The 17,006-nt window shown below is 39.0% G+C and overlaps 1 protein-coding gene across 1 annotated transcript in view; it reads right to left on the bottom strand.

The window, feature by feature from the left end:
• Positions 1–17,006, bottom strand: part of eif2ak3 (eukaryotic translation initiation factor 2-alpha kinase 3) — a 33,246-nt gene that overhangs the window by 15,546 nt on the left and 694 nt on the right. The window contains exon 2 of the mRNA XM_079842627.1: positions 4,186–4,315. Within this exon, the coding sequence (XP_079698753.1) occupies positions 4,186–4,315 (130 nt within the window). The remainder of the gene's footprint in view (positions 1–4,185; positions 4,316–17,006) is intronic.

Raw genomic sequence — 17,006 nt, 5'->3', positions numbered from 1 at the left:
AACATTTTATCAAACTCTGTCACAGCCCAACATGAATCAAATACTCAGTTCAGCTGTGGGCGATGACTACTGGAATCTTGTTTGACACATTCAATTTGAGAGACTTAGCCAAAGGCAGTCTGGCCCTTGTCTTAAGGGATCACAGCAGGTTTGAGTATGAAGCGCGTCTATGTAGGCAGGATATCCCTCTGTACTCAATGACCTCCCACAGATGATAGCGCTCCACTAAGTCTGACACATAGCATTACATCAAGCTAGGCGCAATCCCCTCTCTTCCCTATTCAGCGGTAATCTCTCGGTCTCCCACACAAGCATACTCACACACAAACACAACATATCATTTCACACTCCTCCCAGCACAAATCACTTGTGAGCACCCTACATATAGTTTAGAATCAAATAAACACACTTAGGTCTACAGTTAAACCAAGAAAAACAACAACCCAAAAACAAGGTCTGTGGTTAACATTACTTAAACTAAACTTTTTTACATTTTGGCAAATTGGTGGTGATTTCATATGCATTCTAACAATCTCATTTGCCAGTTTTTGTACAATATATACCCCACTGAGGGATATGTTTAGGGTTAAACATTTCACCTTAATTTTTTTATAAATCGCATGTTTATATACAAAATCAAATCATACAAATTCATTCGAAAATCACCAACTAGTAAAAAAAAGTTACATTTTCACATGAGATTGGGTTGACAGACCAAATCAAAAACCCTGTCCTAAAAATCCATTCGAAATTTCTGAAAGAAAATGCTAATTCTACTTACTGAAAAATAAATAAATTGCACACCCTAAAAAAATGTGTCAAACAATTGGAATCAACATTTAACAGGGAAAAGAAAAACTTTATTTGAACAGTGTTTATTGTGCACTGCCAATAATTTATACCTATTTTAATCACAATACATATTTATTATAATACAGTAAAAAGGAAACTGTCCTGCAGTAATGAGAACTACACAACTGAAAAGTAAAACAAAATCACTGTGTTGGGAATTTAGTGTTCATTAAAATAAATTCCACAATGCAACAAAAAAAAAATCCTTTGAACTTGGGTTTGTCTACAGCACAAGCCCGACAGCGTGTCAATTATTCTGTGAGTCACATGAAATGATTCCCTTTAGTGCTGCAATCAAACAAAACAAAAGGTGTTGTGCATTGAATAGTGTGCAGAAATACCAGCTTTTCGGCTCATTAGATTAAAGCGCATTAATTACAACTGTTCACTCAAAAGATTAATAGATGAGAGGGGGGTGTATGTGTTTGTTGGGTTGGGGGGGGGGGGGTCAGCATTCTTATGGATGACATCATCCCACACATAAGGCATTACCTCACTCTTCAATCCTCTCAGCATGACTCACACCACACTGTCAGTGGTATCCCTCTCCACCCCCTATCTCTCTTTTCCTCATTCCTCTCATCCTTCTCTTTCTTACTCTCCATCACACCTCCCCCTCGTGTTGTGACAGCGTGTTTCTGCAGACAATGCTGTTTACTTCTGGCCTCTCTCCTACTGTTGAGGCATGCTATAGGTGACTGCTTTCTACTGGGGCCATGGCGAGGGCCAATCAAAAAGGGGCAGACTGCTCTAATCACCGTGCAAAATGCCTTGCAAGGCACCGCATGAGCCAATCAGAATGCCTGGTTGCTAGGCACCTAGAGGTAAAAGGGGAGGGGAGAGGAAGATTCTAGCCAATGGAGAGGCTGCTCCCACAGCAGCCAGGCATTTCAGGTTACCGCCAAACCAGACAGGGGGTCAACACAAATATCACTCACTCACACACACCAATACCAAGTAAAAAACAAAACAAAAACAAAAAACAAGTAAAAACATATGACATCCTTAAACACTGCATTATTAGCATGGATCAAACTAATGTGTAACAATGTACAACATTCAAATTAGATGTCGTCCCAAGAAGGCTGTTAGTGCAGCGCTAATGTTTTCTCAGTGTGTTTGTGTAAATGTGTGCATGCGCAAAGGCGCATAAGTGCATCACTGCCAAACGCTCTTCCTCCAGGCTAGTCTTCAGTCTCTAGTGAGTATGAGTCTATGATCTATGTGTGTGTGTGTGTGTGTGCGTGTGTGTGTGTGCATGTGTGTGTGTGTGTGTAACTTGTTTCAGGTCCAATTTCCTTTGGGCCATGTCTCATTCTCTTCTGGGGTAAAGAGGTTCAAACAAACATCGCCTTTTCCCACACACACACACACACACACACACACACACACACACACACACACACACACACACACACACACACACACACACACACACACACACACACACACACACACACACACACACACACACACACACACACACACACACACACACATACACACATACACACACATACACACACATACACACACATACACACACATACTCTTAGGAACAACAGAATAATGTGTGCCGTTTGCATGTTTGGGCGGAAAACCTTCATGTTGCATCACTACGCGAAATACTACAAGAAAACGTTTAATACTTCTAACCAACAGGGTTTCTGCAGGTTTTATGAAGGTAAATGTAAGACTTCAAGGCTGCACAAAAGTGATATTCTTCCTACTATTCTTTTTGTCTTGTCAGTGCATCGGTCTAAAGATTCTTAAAAATCAAGATACATTTACTGGAGATGCAAAATAACATCAAATATGAAGTCTTGTTGTTTGTGAAATTGATCAAAATGATTTATGCTTAAAACAAATAGAGCTTAGCTGTAAGTGGCAATCATCAGGCTGCAATCTGCAAGCACTAATGGCAGTATGATTAGCAATCCAATTGAAATGTATCTTATGTGCTGTATGCATCTTAAGTCCATCTTGAATTTTCACTGAAAGTTAAGGTTTAAAGAAACAGGTAAAAGCAACACAAACACACACATACCATAAAATAAAAATCACTCCCTCTTACGGTTAGATCAAAAAAAAGAAGAAGAAAAAAAAAAAAAGAGTATAAAAATGGTTACTGTCACAAGGCCTGTGATGTATGTGTTGACTAATATTTAACATTTAAATGTACATGAATCACATGTCATAGGATGATACAGGGCAATTTCAATTGAATGTGAAGATATCATTTGCAGCTCCAAACCCCACTTATCTGAAGCAATTATCTTAGGGCCCTCATTTTTATAATTTATTTCTAGAATATGTTGCCTTCTAACCTAACGCATGCAGTTTAACATAAGTTTGTTTCATTAAACCACAACAGTAAAACTGCTTACACTAAATGTAACTAATAAAAATCAGAATCATCCTTGCATTTTGATACTTCTCGTTATTTCACTAAAGTTAAGTTAAAGTTAAGTTAAGCTACTTGCCCAGTTGGGCAAGTAAAATACTTTCTCACATGTTTTCGGACAAGCGTTAATGTCCTGAAATGCAAAGTTGAACCAAAGTTAAAATACGTCAGTGCAAGTTACTTTCAGCTAAAAAAACTCAAACACACATTTTAATCTGGGACTAGATTTAGCTTTGTCTGTGAATCCGGGGGTAAGACTTTTTAATACCCCCCTGCAGTTTTCAACTTCATGGATCATATGGTGGTTACAGATACAGTGTCATAATCTTTTTTTAGTTGTAGCGCCCTATATTGGGTGGAAATTCACAAAACTTGGTGCGCATCCTTAGAAATGTCCTCTTGTATGTGTGCAAAATTTTGTTAAGCTTGGACAATGCGTTCAGCAGATAAACAATTAAATAACTAGTTACTTCTTATATACTACTTATAGAAGTTCTTTTGATAACTTTTTGCATGCACTGTCCCTAGCTGCTGTGTGCCTATCTTGGTGAAGATCAGACCAACAGCCTAGGAGTGCGAAAAAGTATGTTTGAAAAAAAAAAAAAAAACATTTCAATGTTTTAAATTCAAAATGGCAGAAAAATTGTATAGATGTAAATTAAATCTGAGATATATTTTGTAGGGCTTGACTCAAGGATTATGGGAAGAAGAAAATCAGTACAAACACAATAAGGTTCCTGCACCCTTGGTGATTGGACCCCTAAATATATGGTGTATGGGTGAATTTGAAACCCAGCAGAAACCCTGAGCCAAGTGTAAAAAAAAGGTTAAACCCCCATGTAAACAGCGTTGTGGCGGGAAGCGTTGTGTCAAGTTATGGGGAAATGGTGGGGGAAGAGTTAAAGGATGTGAGAAACTGTGTGCAATACCTCTGGTTTGCTGAGGCTAGAGGACACTAGACAGCCTGAGCCCACGTCCAGGTCCCACTGCTTGCGTCCCTGGTTCAAAGGATCCAGAGCTGCGATTCTTCCATCCAGTGTGCTAATGATCACCAGAACCCTGTCAAGCACATAATACACACAGGTTCACAAATCACGCACACTTTACAGTAAAAAGGGTTTCCATCACTCTATACCACTCACAAGACCTTTCCCTATAGCCTTCACCTTCAAGTTTGCACTTAAGGTAGAGATTAACTTCCTTTAAAATCGCTGGCAGTATTTTAGGAGGTATAGCGTGGCCAATGGCCAATATAACAGCAAAATCTAATCAATTTAATGGTTTTAAAAAAAAGAAACAAACATTTTATACAACACTGTGGGGGGAAAAAAAATCCAAAAAAGAATTTTTTTTTTATTATCAGTTAAAAATATGTTTTGGATTTAATGTATCATTCAATTCTTATTGTCTATAAATCGACCAAAAACTGCCCAATTAAACTGCCTGCGTTTCAAACTATCACCAAGTTTTTTTTTATAGCCTACTATGTGATAAAAGCTTAACAAGAACTGAAGCCAACACAGGACAATTCAAGGCTAAACTGTCAAGGAACTTTTTTTAATGGACAGGAGCAAGGGTAAGGAGCAGGGCTAAGAATGACAGAGTCGCTTTGATCAAGTCAGAGAGAGTTAACACATCCCTAGACATCAACACCGATGAGGACAGAATTTAAGGGCACTTCAGTTCTGCTCATCCCAGTGCTCTGGGCCAACACCGTTTGTTCTCATTCTCCAATAGGATTGAAGAGCAGAAAATGCTACAGCACAGCACTCCTGATTGGCTGGAGGGCCCCTCCAAAAATATGAGGGCTGATTGGTTGTTGCTAAGCAGTGGGCATTGTGAGAATGAATGAGGACACTACACTGGTCCCGCCCAGCCAAAAGAGTGATTGAGGAAAATAAAAAAAAAACTAAGAGAGAGAGCAAGAGAGAGAGAGAGAGAGAGAGGGATGATAATAAAGGAAGAATAACAAATCCCATTTTCTGGATGAGATCAAAGAGTAAGTGAATTCCACAGGCTGTTTAACCTTAGGAAAAATAAAAAGGAGAACAAGGGACTAAAACAGAGGGAAAACGTTTGAGAAAAATAGTAAAACTAAATTGACAAATCCACAGTTTGTCTGACACCAATTCAGTTTTGTAGACTATTGTACAAATGGACTGAATAAAAAGTGCCATGAGATTTTTAATATCTGTTCGCTTCTACTTTCTTTTTGGATCTTATTTTATTCCACTGCACTCGCACATCTTTATTTTATACATTACCTGTTTCAGTAGTATTTATCTGTTTCAGTCACGTGACTTTCCACTCATCTGACATATTGAATACAAAAACTCTTACATAATGTTAATCTTGTACTGAACGTTAATATATAAACAATTTTCAAGGCAATAAAAAAGTGAAAGTATCAAACTGGTATAATAATTGTCTGCATGTAAACTGTGAGAGGACCTTAAATTCATCTTACAACCTTTTAAAAGCCTGAACGCTCACCCTTTTAACATTATTCCTGTCATGCTGTTTAACTCTCTTTGCTCTTACACAAACAGATACTTAAGTGTGCTTCCACACACACCTGTGATCCCACCCTCTCCCTCTCACTTACTCTCTTGTATCTTCCTCTCTCCCAAAGGAAGTCAAGAGAATCTCAACTCAGACCTGATGTAAACAGACTGCATGGAAGAAGAAGAAAAAAAAAAGAAACAACTAGGGTATCTGAGGGGTTTGGTCCAATCATAGGAGGCTTTCCACCTCCCTCAGCCAATCAGGGATTAGATGTGCTGCTGCACTTTCAATCAGAAACCACTCCTTTAAAAAAACACCAGCCAATGGACATAAAAAGCCCACTGTAACCATGCCACAGCAAGCAGCTCTTATCAGCTAAGTGTGAGTTAGCAAGTACCACTGCAAAACACACACATGCACAATGGGGGCATGGGGAGCACGTGGCCAAGTTGTGAAAACAGAGGCACACCCCTGCGGAGAAGCCGCAGAATTCATGACAGGTTAACGGAGTAAAGGACTTTGCGCAGACACAATTGTTTGACAAGACAACATGCAGAAACCTGATCCAGCAATGAATCATGTGAGTCAAGCAACAGTTCACTCATAAATTCAAAAGCATGCCTTTGTGCCATTCAAACCCCTAGGACTTTCTTCCTTCAGTGGAACACAAAATAAGACATTTGAAAAAAAAAATTCCCAGGCTGCTATTTTTCATACAAAAAGAATAAATGGGGACTGTTTTTTAAGGTTGCGGTCACATATTCCTTTGCGAAATTCAGCTGGCAAAAATGCAGTCACTTCAATAAGAATCTGTGCGACCGGGAACACATCCATCACATGGATTTCCCATCGGATTCAAGTTGTGTTGAACTTTGAATTTTTGACATTGAATAACAAAAATCAGCTTGGTTTGGAAGTGACTTCTCAGTCAGCGGGGCTTCATGCATTCCTACACTATATTGACATTGGGCATTTTTTGCACACAAAATTTTGCACAGGTTTGCTAATGTGACCACACCTTAGATCTCTTGAACCTACACGATAGCTTTAGACCTGACTGAAAAAAGCCTGCCCAGTTTTGGATTTTTTAAAATCCAGTTTTGACACTCTGTCTATGACATGAGGATGAGTAAATGACATTATTCTAGATTGACTTTCCCTGTAACATGATGACAACAACCAGCTGATATTGTTTGTTTTTTTATCATTTAATCACTACGCCAGCTGCACACTATATTCATGGACAGAGACCGATGAAAAATTGAGAAATAAAAAGTATCTTTGATTAAAGAAAATCAAACTAAATATGGCCTCACTTCAGATCTATAGTTAAAACCATCACAGTCCAGCTGATATTGCATTTTGCACAAGCGTCTGATTTGTATAAGTGTAGGTACTGTTGAATAAAAGTCTCTGAATGGGCAAAGACTACAGAATCCACTGAGTTTCCAAAGTGAAAGGGATTTTCTGCTTAAGTGAGCACACAATAAAATATAGCACTGCAGTAGCATGCCGAGCTCGATATGGAGTGTTACACAAAGCGTTCGGCAATGCGTTTCAAGGTACCATCTTCCCCAGGCAACATCCGCAGTACATAAACATGTAGTCTATAACCGTATATCTCAGAAGGGAGAAACATACTCACAAGAACATTCAACCCTTCAGATGCACACCACAAGAAAAAAAAGTGCAGTGTGTGCATTACTTGTTGAATATGTGGTATAGTGCTGGGCGGTATAGGACCAAAAAAACCTAATCACTGCATTTTTGTAAGATTCTGGCAGTTTTGCGGTGTAATCACAGTATTTGTTTTTTATTGACTGGACCTTTATATAGGTTTATAGGATAGTGCCATATTTTACTGTCAGGAGTACATACAGAATTTTTTTTTTTTTTTTAAATACTTTAAAAAAAAATGGTGGTTATCAAAAATCTATTTATAAAACTAACAATTTAGTAAATCTTTTAAAATATAACCAAATGCAAATGTTATAATTCCTTAGATTTTTGGCCAGTTTATAATTTCTAAAACATGTATGAAAACGTGTGTGATATTCCTTAACTCTTTCCCCGCCAAGCACGGAATTTTCCGTTATTTGTGAGAAAATGCTTCCCCGCCAAACACATAATTTTCCGTGTTTCCACTGTTATATGCTAGGGGGCGCTATTATGCATCTTCTGAATGAGTACAGAATCTCCTGATCAAAACACAGACGAAGAAGATGCAAAAAAACAAGCGATCGTATGCAAGCAGATGCATATTTAAAAAAAATTTGATCATCAACATTAAACATCATATAAATCAAAACTGCCTAATGTTACTGAAGGAAATGTCGACCCAGAATGAGCTATAGGACTGTGCAAGCATTAGGGATGTTAATGGACTCGATCAACTCCATCAACTCTGAATCTGATCTGGATGTAGTCTTTGACAAAAACGGGATTCTCAGCTTTTTGTTCAAAATGTTGCTTTTTGATGAAACTTACCCATATTTAAGTGTTGATAAAAAAGGAATGCATGAAGCTAGAATAAAACATTTGGAACAAAATTTTTTGGTTTAAAAGTAGAGGGTCTGCGCTTTCTTTTGATATGCTCAGATACACTGTAAAAAACATTTACGGTAAAAAAAAAAAAAAAACTGGCAGCTGTGGTTGCCAGAAACTTTAATGTAAAAAATATCGCAGTAACGTTTAAGGTTTTACGGGACAGCACCATATAATTTAAAGGTTTATAGTGTAATAATTACATTATTTTACAGTTCAAAACTGTATAATTGCGTGTACACTTTTAACGGTAAAAAAACATTTAATTAACTGAAATAATGTTAAATTACCAACCTATTGAAATACATATATCTGTTATGTACCTTTGATATATACTGACAACCACCAATCACAGTGGAGATGAGTCACATGATCAATCAAAGCTTCACAGTGTCATTCACACAAACACTGAACACCATGGTAACACACAACATTTAAAAAAATGCAATAAACATTAGATGTAACATAAAACCCTAATATACATAACGGATTAGAAAAAACTGAGAAGAAACAGTTATTTCAACAAAAATACATCAAATGCGAAGTGTCAAGCAGGGAATTCTGCGAATGTCAATTTACGAAATTACACACATTTTTAAATTACACTACGACTTGTTCTCTTTTCACTTCCAAAAACTGTAAATTTCACGGTACTTTACTGTAAAATTACATTAAATGTAAAGTTAGATCTATTACAGTTATTCACTGTATATAGTACGGAAAACTTTTTCACCGTAGCATTTTTACAGTCTTTTACCATTAAAAAAAATCACGATAATTTTTTACAGTGTATTCATACAACAAAATATTTTATTGGCCATTACATTTTTGTGAAAATGATCTAAAACCCTTGTCTGGCTATCACCAGACCAAGCTCAATTTAAGATTGAACATTGGTCTGGGGAATCTGCTATGCATTTTCTACTGCACAAGAGGCGTGATAAACGAGCATAAATTAAATATGACTCTGTACACAATTGGATAGTCCTTCAACCAATCAGACCACAAGGGCAATGACCAATCGCTTCTCTATCCGTCATTGTGTTAAACCCGCCAATAGTGCCAGGTGGATAAGCCGGCCTGTGATTGGTTCTCGCAAAAGTGTAACAGAAGCAGTAGAAATTAATGTACAGGTTTCCAGACTGAGTTGCAGGGCGAAATATAATCGCCGGCAGATCAGGCTGGGTTTACGTTTAAAAAAAAAAAAAAAAATTTCCAGCCACGGCCAGGGTTTTAGTTGACTACTAAAACCCTGGCCGTGGCTGGCAATTTTTTATTTTTTTTTTAAACGCTGGCGGGGAAAGAGTTAAAAATAATGGTTTATTAAAAGCTATTATTACTACTACTACTTCCACAACTACTTTAAGTACATTCTACCACACAATAGTAATATATTTCTTTTATAATTTCTTCAAATTAGACCAGACTTTTATTTTGACAGGTTTTTGTGAGTTTCTGTGTACATGACATGATGATAGTTTAGTTTTATCAAATGAAATGCTGGTGTAGTGACTCTCAGAGCAGCTCATGTCATGTCCTCGTATAGTGAGCCGGCAGACGCTGAAAACGACCTTCAGTATGTGTGTACAAGTAAACGAAACAGCAGCGCTCATTCATGCAGAACAAGCAGACTTCAGATTCAATAGCAGTCTTTTTGAGGTTTAATACACAGATACTAGTCCACATAGTTATTTGATTTATTGTACAGCCCTACTTTTGATTTATTCATCTTCTATTTTTCACTTCAATATTCGTCAACACAAAAATGGACAAATATCATAACACTCTGCTCTAGAAGTTCTATTTGTTGACTGCATTCTGTCTGAGTGTTCTGCATCGTGGAAATCATAGGGCTCTACATGATATGTGCCATTTTAAAAGAGTTAGTTGTGTGGGTTATTTATTTGTTGCATTATAAAGTTAGAAGAACCATTAGGAAGATAAAAAGTATGCAGTTAATAGAGGTCCCCTCTTAATACTCCACATAGCGCTCCTTGTGGCCACTGAATAGATGCAGTAATTGTTTCAGCACCAGTATGGCTGTATTTGAAAAATACATATCGCCCAGAACTAATGTGGTGGACCACAAAACTGTGACTAACTGCATGACAATAAGAGTGCTTATGTAGAAGAAAAAGATGACGTGAAAGACTAAAAATAGACAACCAGCATTTAAAAAGGTATAGTTCACCCAATAGATTTACTCAACATCTTTCCAAACATGCAAGCATTTCTTTCTTCTGCACAAGATATTAGAAAAATGTTGGGAACCAAACCATTTTAGTTAACATATTGTATGCAAGATATTACTCAAAATATCGTTTATGTTCCATAGAAGAAGAAAATATGTTTGGAATGACTTGAGGGCGAGTAAACGATGACAGAATTTTCATTTTGGGGTGAACTGTCCCTTTAGGGTTAATGCAACCCATTAAAAGAAAGTTGCATTCATTCGAATACTGTTGATGGCAGTCTCCTTCATCATACAGAGTTTTTCTCCATGTATTGATTAAAGCATTTACTCAGTGTGTGTGTGTGTGTGTGTGAGAGAATGTTTAATCTGTCCTCTCACTCCATGTCACGTTCTGACACGCCCAAGCTGCTATCACCATGCAGAACTATAAGCGCTTCTGCCATCTCAATTGACCTTGCTAGATTGGGTCCATCTGGCACTGGAATTTCAGCATTTCTAGCTTCAGTCAAAGGTTTTAATGATAAAATGAAACCAAACATAGTGAGACACACCTGTATGTTTTTAAAAGCACTGCAACACTCGTGTGTGAAAAACACCACCACAAACTTGCTCAAAAAAAAGGGGAAAAAACCCACAAGAAAATGATAATCACATACTAATTCCGCACAAACTAATTCCAAAAGTCATCATGCACAGGTCGCTGTCATTTCACTCCTCTTTAACTCTCATCTTCCACCTGTTTCTATCTCTCCAACATGCGCGGTGCAGAGAAATCAAAACTCTGTCACATGGCGCTGCTCTCTTCCTATTGGACGAGTCCTGGCCTTGATCTAGCTGGCTGATTTGTTGTTGCTAAGCAGTGAGGAACCAAACTACAGGGAAGCCGGGGTTCTGTGTACTGGGTCCTAGCGCCTTTGGTTTTCTGTCTCGATGTCCCCCCTTTACTTTCTCCCTCCTCGTCTCCCCAATCTCTCCCTCTGCCACACCTCTCCCATCTTCCCACCCATTGCTGCAGTGCAGTAAGGTGTGTCCTCTGCAATGAAGAAACGGCTTTAAAGAATCAAACCATAAACAGAGCAAAAAAAAAATCAATCAAGTCCAGAGTGAGCGGCGCCGCATGGATAAGAGCAACACCAATTCGACATCCTTAAACGCACGGTGCATAAAAATCAGCCTTTTTTTATAGTCTTTACAGCTTGCAAAATATATCAAAAGTGCTTATCCTTGTCAGTTGAAAAGTTTACATTAAACATGCCAAGTTTGGTTCTGATTACAAGACGATAAAGTCTTATCTCAGAGTCATTAACTTCATTTGCAACCATGAGATCACATAAAACGAATCTGACATCTTCTCCATAGTTATCTAACCATCAAGTCAGACAAAAAAAGCCCACAACAACAAGCACACGAACTCTACCCTTTCCTTCCTTCCCTCCTGCTCTCGCTCTCTCTCTCTCTCTCTCTCCCAACTCAAATTCTGAGCACTTTTTCCTTCCACTCGTCTAATTGGCCAACAAGTTTGCCAGCTCAGCTCTTCTGATTGGCTGTTGCTAAGCAGTAGGCAGTTGGAGCTAGACGTCTGGCAGAGTTTGCACCAGGCAGCGGAGAAGCAGCATCACCGTGAGTGTGTACTTGTGTGTGTGTGAGAGAGAGAGAGAGAGAGAGAGAGAGAGAGTGTGTGTGTGTATCAGTGAGGGCACCTCGAGCGAAGTGTTCCTTCCAAAAGGTCCCTCGGGAATCACCAGCAGTCCAAAAATACACACACTGAGGCAAAGCTGAGCTACATTAGTCTAGGCCATACCTGGATCATGTTCGCCACTGGAACTACCAAAACCACACAAGGAGAACTAACAAGTACCACAAACTAATTCAGTGTCATGTCCAGTTAAACACCAATTGTGTTGCCTAGTCTTTGCTCTACCGGCAGCCTGGGAACGGAGCCCGGTTGGTTCGTTGGTTGGGAAGATCTTGACAAGATTTCTTGTATTTTATTTATTGTTTTCCTGCCATCAATGGGCTTTATGAACTGAACAACAAAACAAGCTGTTGAGAGCGTCTTTATCACAAGTGATCCACACAATCTCTGCTTTTGTTGTGAGTAGATCTCTCCAGGGTTAGACTCCCATTTGCTAGTCGACCATGCTGTGCAACACATAAAACTGTCCCAGGAGAACACCATCCCCCAGTAAAGCTGTTCCATGTCATGGGGAAGGCCTGAGGGTGTTGATTATCATCGCCGTGTTACCGAGAAGTGAGCACAAAGGTCTTGTTCTTGCATTCATGCATTATCAATAAAAGCCAGACACTTGCTTGTTTATTTATATGTGATTGACGGTTTCTTGAACATAAATGCATGAGATCGTTTGATATTGAGGATCACGGGAGAAACATGCAGAGGTGTGTGAGCAAGTGCTTTATCTTGGCAGCAGGTGTGAAGGCAGCTGATACTCTCACCCCTGTAGAGATACCGAACCAATGCAGTGTTAAACACACTACACACAATTCCCTCGAGTGTGCATGACACATATAACTATGCCACCAGAAACAAAGACCAGCCTCTCCTTCCAGTGATGTATGACTACTGTCAAGACGAAGTCCCGGCAACTCCACATTAAAACACCAGCACTGAAGTGGCGTTTAAAGCTGGATTTCCAGCAGGCTATTCATACAGATAAAAGCATTGTTGCACTGAACATTTGCAACACATCATGTAGTGCATGGAAAGTTGACTTTTTTTTTCTGTTACTTGGGTAAATGTCTTTGTGGTTGTGGTATAGAGGTTGCAAAACGCGTGCATGTCACCTTTCATTTCTTCCATAAACTGCAAATTATATGGAACTTAATTAGGCTGTAAATATGTAATGAGGTTACTGTACATTATAACATGCAGTCCATTCAATATACCAAAAGTAGAAGTGAGGTGGTCGGTCTGAGTGCCAGTCAGGTGTGCAGTTTTGCTATCAGCAGTTCCAGAGCAAAAGCACTTCTCATTCATTCATAATGTTGCAAAAAAATGGCAGATTTTGCTTTTTAGATTTTGATTTAAAGGATAGTTCTGATGAAAATTATGTCATTTACTCACCTATGGAAGCTTGTTTCTGCCACAGAAAAAACAATTGCGTTTTTTATCTCGCAATTCAGACTTTTTTTTCCCCTCGCAATTGTCAGTTTATATCTCGCAATTCTGACTTCATAACTTGCAATTCTGATTTTTTTTTCTCCGAATTGAGAGATATAAACTTGCGATTGTGAGTCATAAAGTCCAATAATTTTTTTTCCACAGAATTGCACGTTTTCAGCTCACAATTCTGACTTCATATCCTGAAAAAAAAAAGTCAGAATTGTGAGACAAAGTCGCAATTATTTTAATTGTTTTTATTCTATGGCAGAAACAAGATTCCATACTCGCCCTCATGTGGTTCTCAACCTGTTTGACTTTTTTCTGTGGAACATGAAAGAATGTAAAAGTGAAAGTTGTGAGGGTTTTTTTTTTTTTTTTTTTTTACATAAAAATGAACGTCAACGGTCACCAAAACTGTTTGGTTACCAACATTCTTCAAAATATTGTCTTTTGTGTTCTACATACATACACCGATCAGGCATAACATTATGACCACCTTCCTAATATTGTGTTGGCCCCCCTTTTGCTGCCAAAACAGCCCTGACCCATCGAGGTATGGACTCCACTAGACCCCTGAAGGTGTGCTGTGGTATCTGGCACCAAGATGTTAGCAGCAGATCCTTTAAGTCCTGTAAGTTGCGAGGTGGCCCTCCATGGATCGGACTTGCTTGTTCAGCACATCCCACAGATGCTTGATTGAATTGAGATCTGGGGAATTTGGAGGCCAAGTCAACACCTCAAACTTGTTGTGCTCCTCAAACCATTCCTGAACCATTTTTGCTTTGTGGCAGGGCGCATTATCCTGCTGAAAGAAGCCACAGCCACCAGGGAATACCGTTTCCATGAAAGGGTGTACATGGTTTGCAACAATGCTTAGGTAGGAAAAAGTCAAAGTAGCATCCACATGGATGGCAGGACCCAAGGTTTCCCAGAAGAACATTGCCCAAAGCATCACACTTCCTCCATCAGCTTGCCTTCTTCCCATTGTGCATCCTGGTGCCATGTGTTCCCCAGGTGAGCAACACACACGCACCCGGCCATCCACGTGATGTAAAAGAAAATGTGATTCATCAGACCAGGCCACCTTCTTCCCTTGCTCCGTGGTCCAGTTCTGATGCTCACATGCTCACGGGGCAGCTTGGGCACCCTGACTGGTCTGCAGCTATGCAGCCCCATATGAAACAAAATGCGATGCACTGTGTATTGTGACACCTTTCTATCAGAACCAGCATTAACTTCTTGAGCAATCTGAGCTACAGTAGCTCGTCTGTTTGATTGGACCACACGGGATAGCCTTCGCTCCCCACGTGCATCAATGAGCCTTGGCCGGCTTGGCTGTCGCCGGTTCACCACTGTTCCTTCCTTGGACCAGTTTTGATAAATACTGACCACTGCAGACTGGGAACACCCCACAAGAGCTGCAGTTTTGGAGATGCTCTGACCCAGTTGTCTAGCCATCACAATTTGGCTTTTGTCAAACTCGCTCAAATCCTCACGCTTGGCCATTTTTCCTGCTTCTAACACATCAACTTTGAGGACAAAATGTTCACTTGCTGCACAATATATCCCACACACTAACAGGTGCTGTGATGAAGAGATAATCAGTGTTATTCACTTCACCTGTCAGTGGTCATAATATTATGCATGATCGGTGTACATACATACAATATTAGAAGTAAATCATGGCAGAATTTTCCTTTTTGGGTGAACCCTTTAAATAATATTAAAAATGTAATAATATTATAAATGGAATCATATTTTATTTTATTTATAATAATATTCTAAATAAAATAAATGATTTAAAAATGTTTAAATGTATATTATTTTGGTGAGATTTCATAAATAAAATAAAAACAACATAGAACATTTATTTAAAATATTATATTTGTTTAACTGACTAAGCGTCAAAAAGCTTCACCTCCTGAATTCACCATTAACCCAAGTCAAAACTATACAGAAGTTTCAGATGTAACAGAACGATTCTGAGAACTGGTAAACCATCTACACCCTGAAATTCCTCGCTGTAACTCAACGGAGTTTTTTATTTTATTTAATTTGTCCTCCCTTCATGTTATTTGAATCTTCAAGATGCAATCTGTACCCTGTACTTCAATATTGTTTCCCTACTTTAAATAGATGTCTTTCTCTAAAGCCTGTAAAGCCAGATTCTAATCATGCCAACTTGTGCTTGTTTAGAAAAATCCTCCATGAAGGGGTGCGACACATCGATGTGACAGCATGCCGATGGTAAAGCAAGGTGTGACGGAATTTGTTTTACTGCAGTGGAGCAGATCATGAGTTCTCCATGATATTATCAGGTCCTGTGACATTTGTAGAACAAACATTTCCACCCAAAACAAAACTGAGCTTAAGCTAAAGGTGAAAAAAAAAATGCTGGGAGGAAAAACAATCACCTTAAAGCATTAAAAGGTGTTAGTCAGAATTATTTTATTAATTTTTGTATTATTTTTAAAGTAACTAGGGCATCAAAAACAAACAGCTCCTGACACAATTAATCTTAAATTAGTTTTAAAGCAAGATCACCTGACCTCCCCATCCTCCTAGTCGACATTGATTCTTTCTAAGGTGGGGCAGGTGGCTCGGATGCGGTAACGCACTGATATATTATAGCCGGCGGAGCAGAGCGACTAATTCTCGCCATAAACAAAAACAAAACATCCAGAAAGTTGGTGCGCGCTTCGCGGCTGGGCGAAGGAGACGCGCCTGTAGTCGCGCGCCGAGCAGCGGTTTTAAGTGCGTCAGCGCAGCCTCCACTGCCTCCAGAGACCACAGTCTACTGATGGACACCGGCTTCCTCTGTAATAAGTGTGGTATAACTAGAGAACTAATGATGATTGAAGCAATATATTTCCCATATAAACTATAATGTTCGTGTTAAAAAGCTCAAACGACGTCTCACCACAATGTTAGCGCAAACTAAACCTTTTGAACTTGTATAAGTGTGTTTACAAAAAGTCAGTTTCTGTCAGGCTGACATGCATCGCACGCCCACACTCAACACTGCAGCAGTTTTTCTAGACAGAAACAGTCCCCTTGGGCTGTGATAGCAGTAAAACTAGTTTGAAACTCCAGAAAAACAGTCCTGTGTGCATAACACAAGGCACTCCGAGATGCTCGTTAAGTTCACGAACACGCGGTGAACCCATTGAGGCGAGATAAGTGTTCTGCAATCGCTCTGAGACTGCTGTCAGTCATCTGTATCTCCATAGTAACAGAACAATTCCTAACTTGTTCGATTTTTGATAACTGTCTACAAACAGCCATGTTATAAAATGACAGCGTGAAAAAATGACTTTAATTAATGGCTGAAATAAAGCCACTGTCACGCGGTAGTGTGATTGTTTGCACATATTTATCCTCTATTC

The sequence above is a fragment of the Gobio gobio genome (assembly GCF_949357685.1).
Source record: "Gobio gobio genome assembly, chromosome: 18".
In the NCBI taxonomy this organism is placed as follows: Eukaryota; Metazoa; Chordata; class Actinopteri; order Cypriniformes; family Gobionidae; genus Gobio; species Gobio gobio.
Note: the sequence above shows the minus strand (reverse complement) of the source record. Positions and strands in the feature narration are given on the sequence as shown.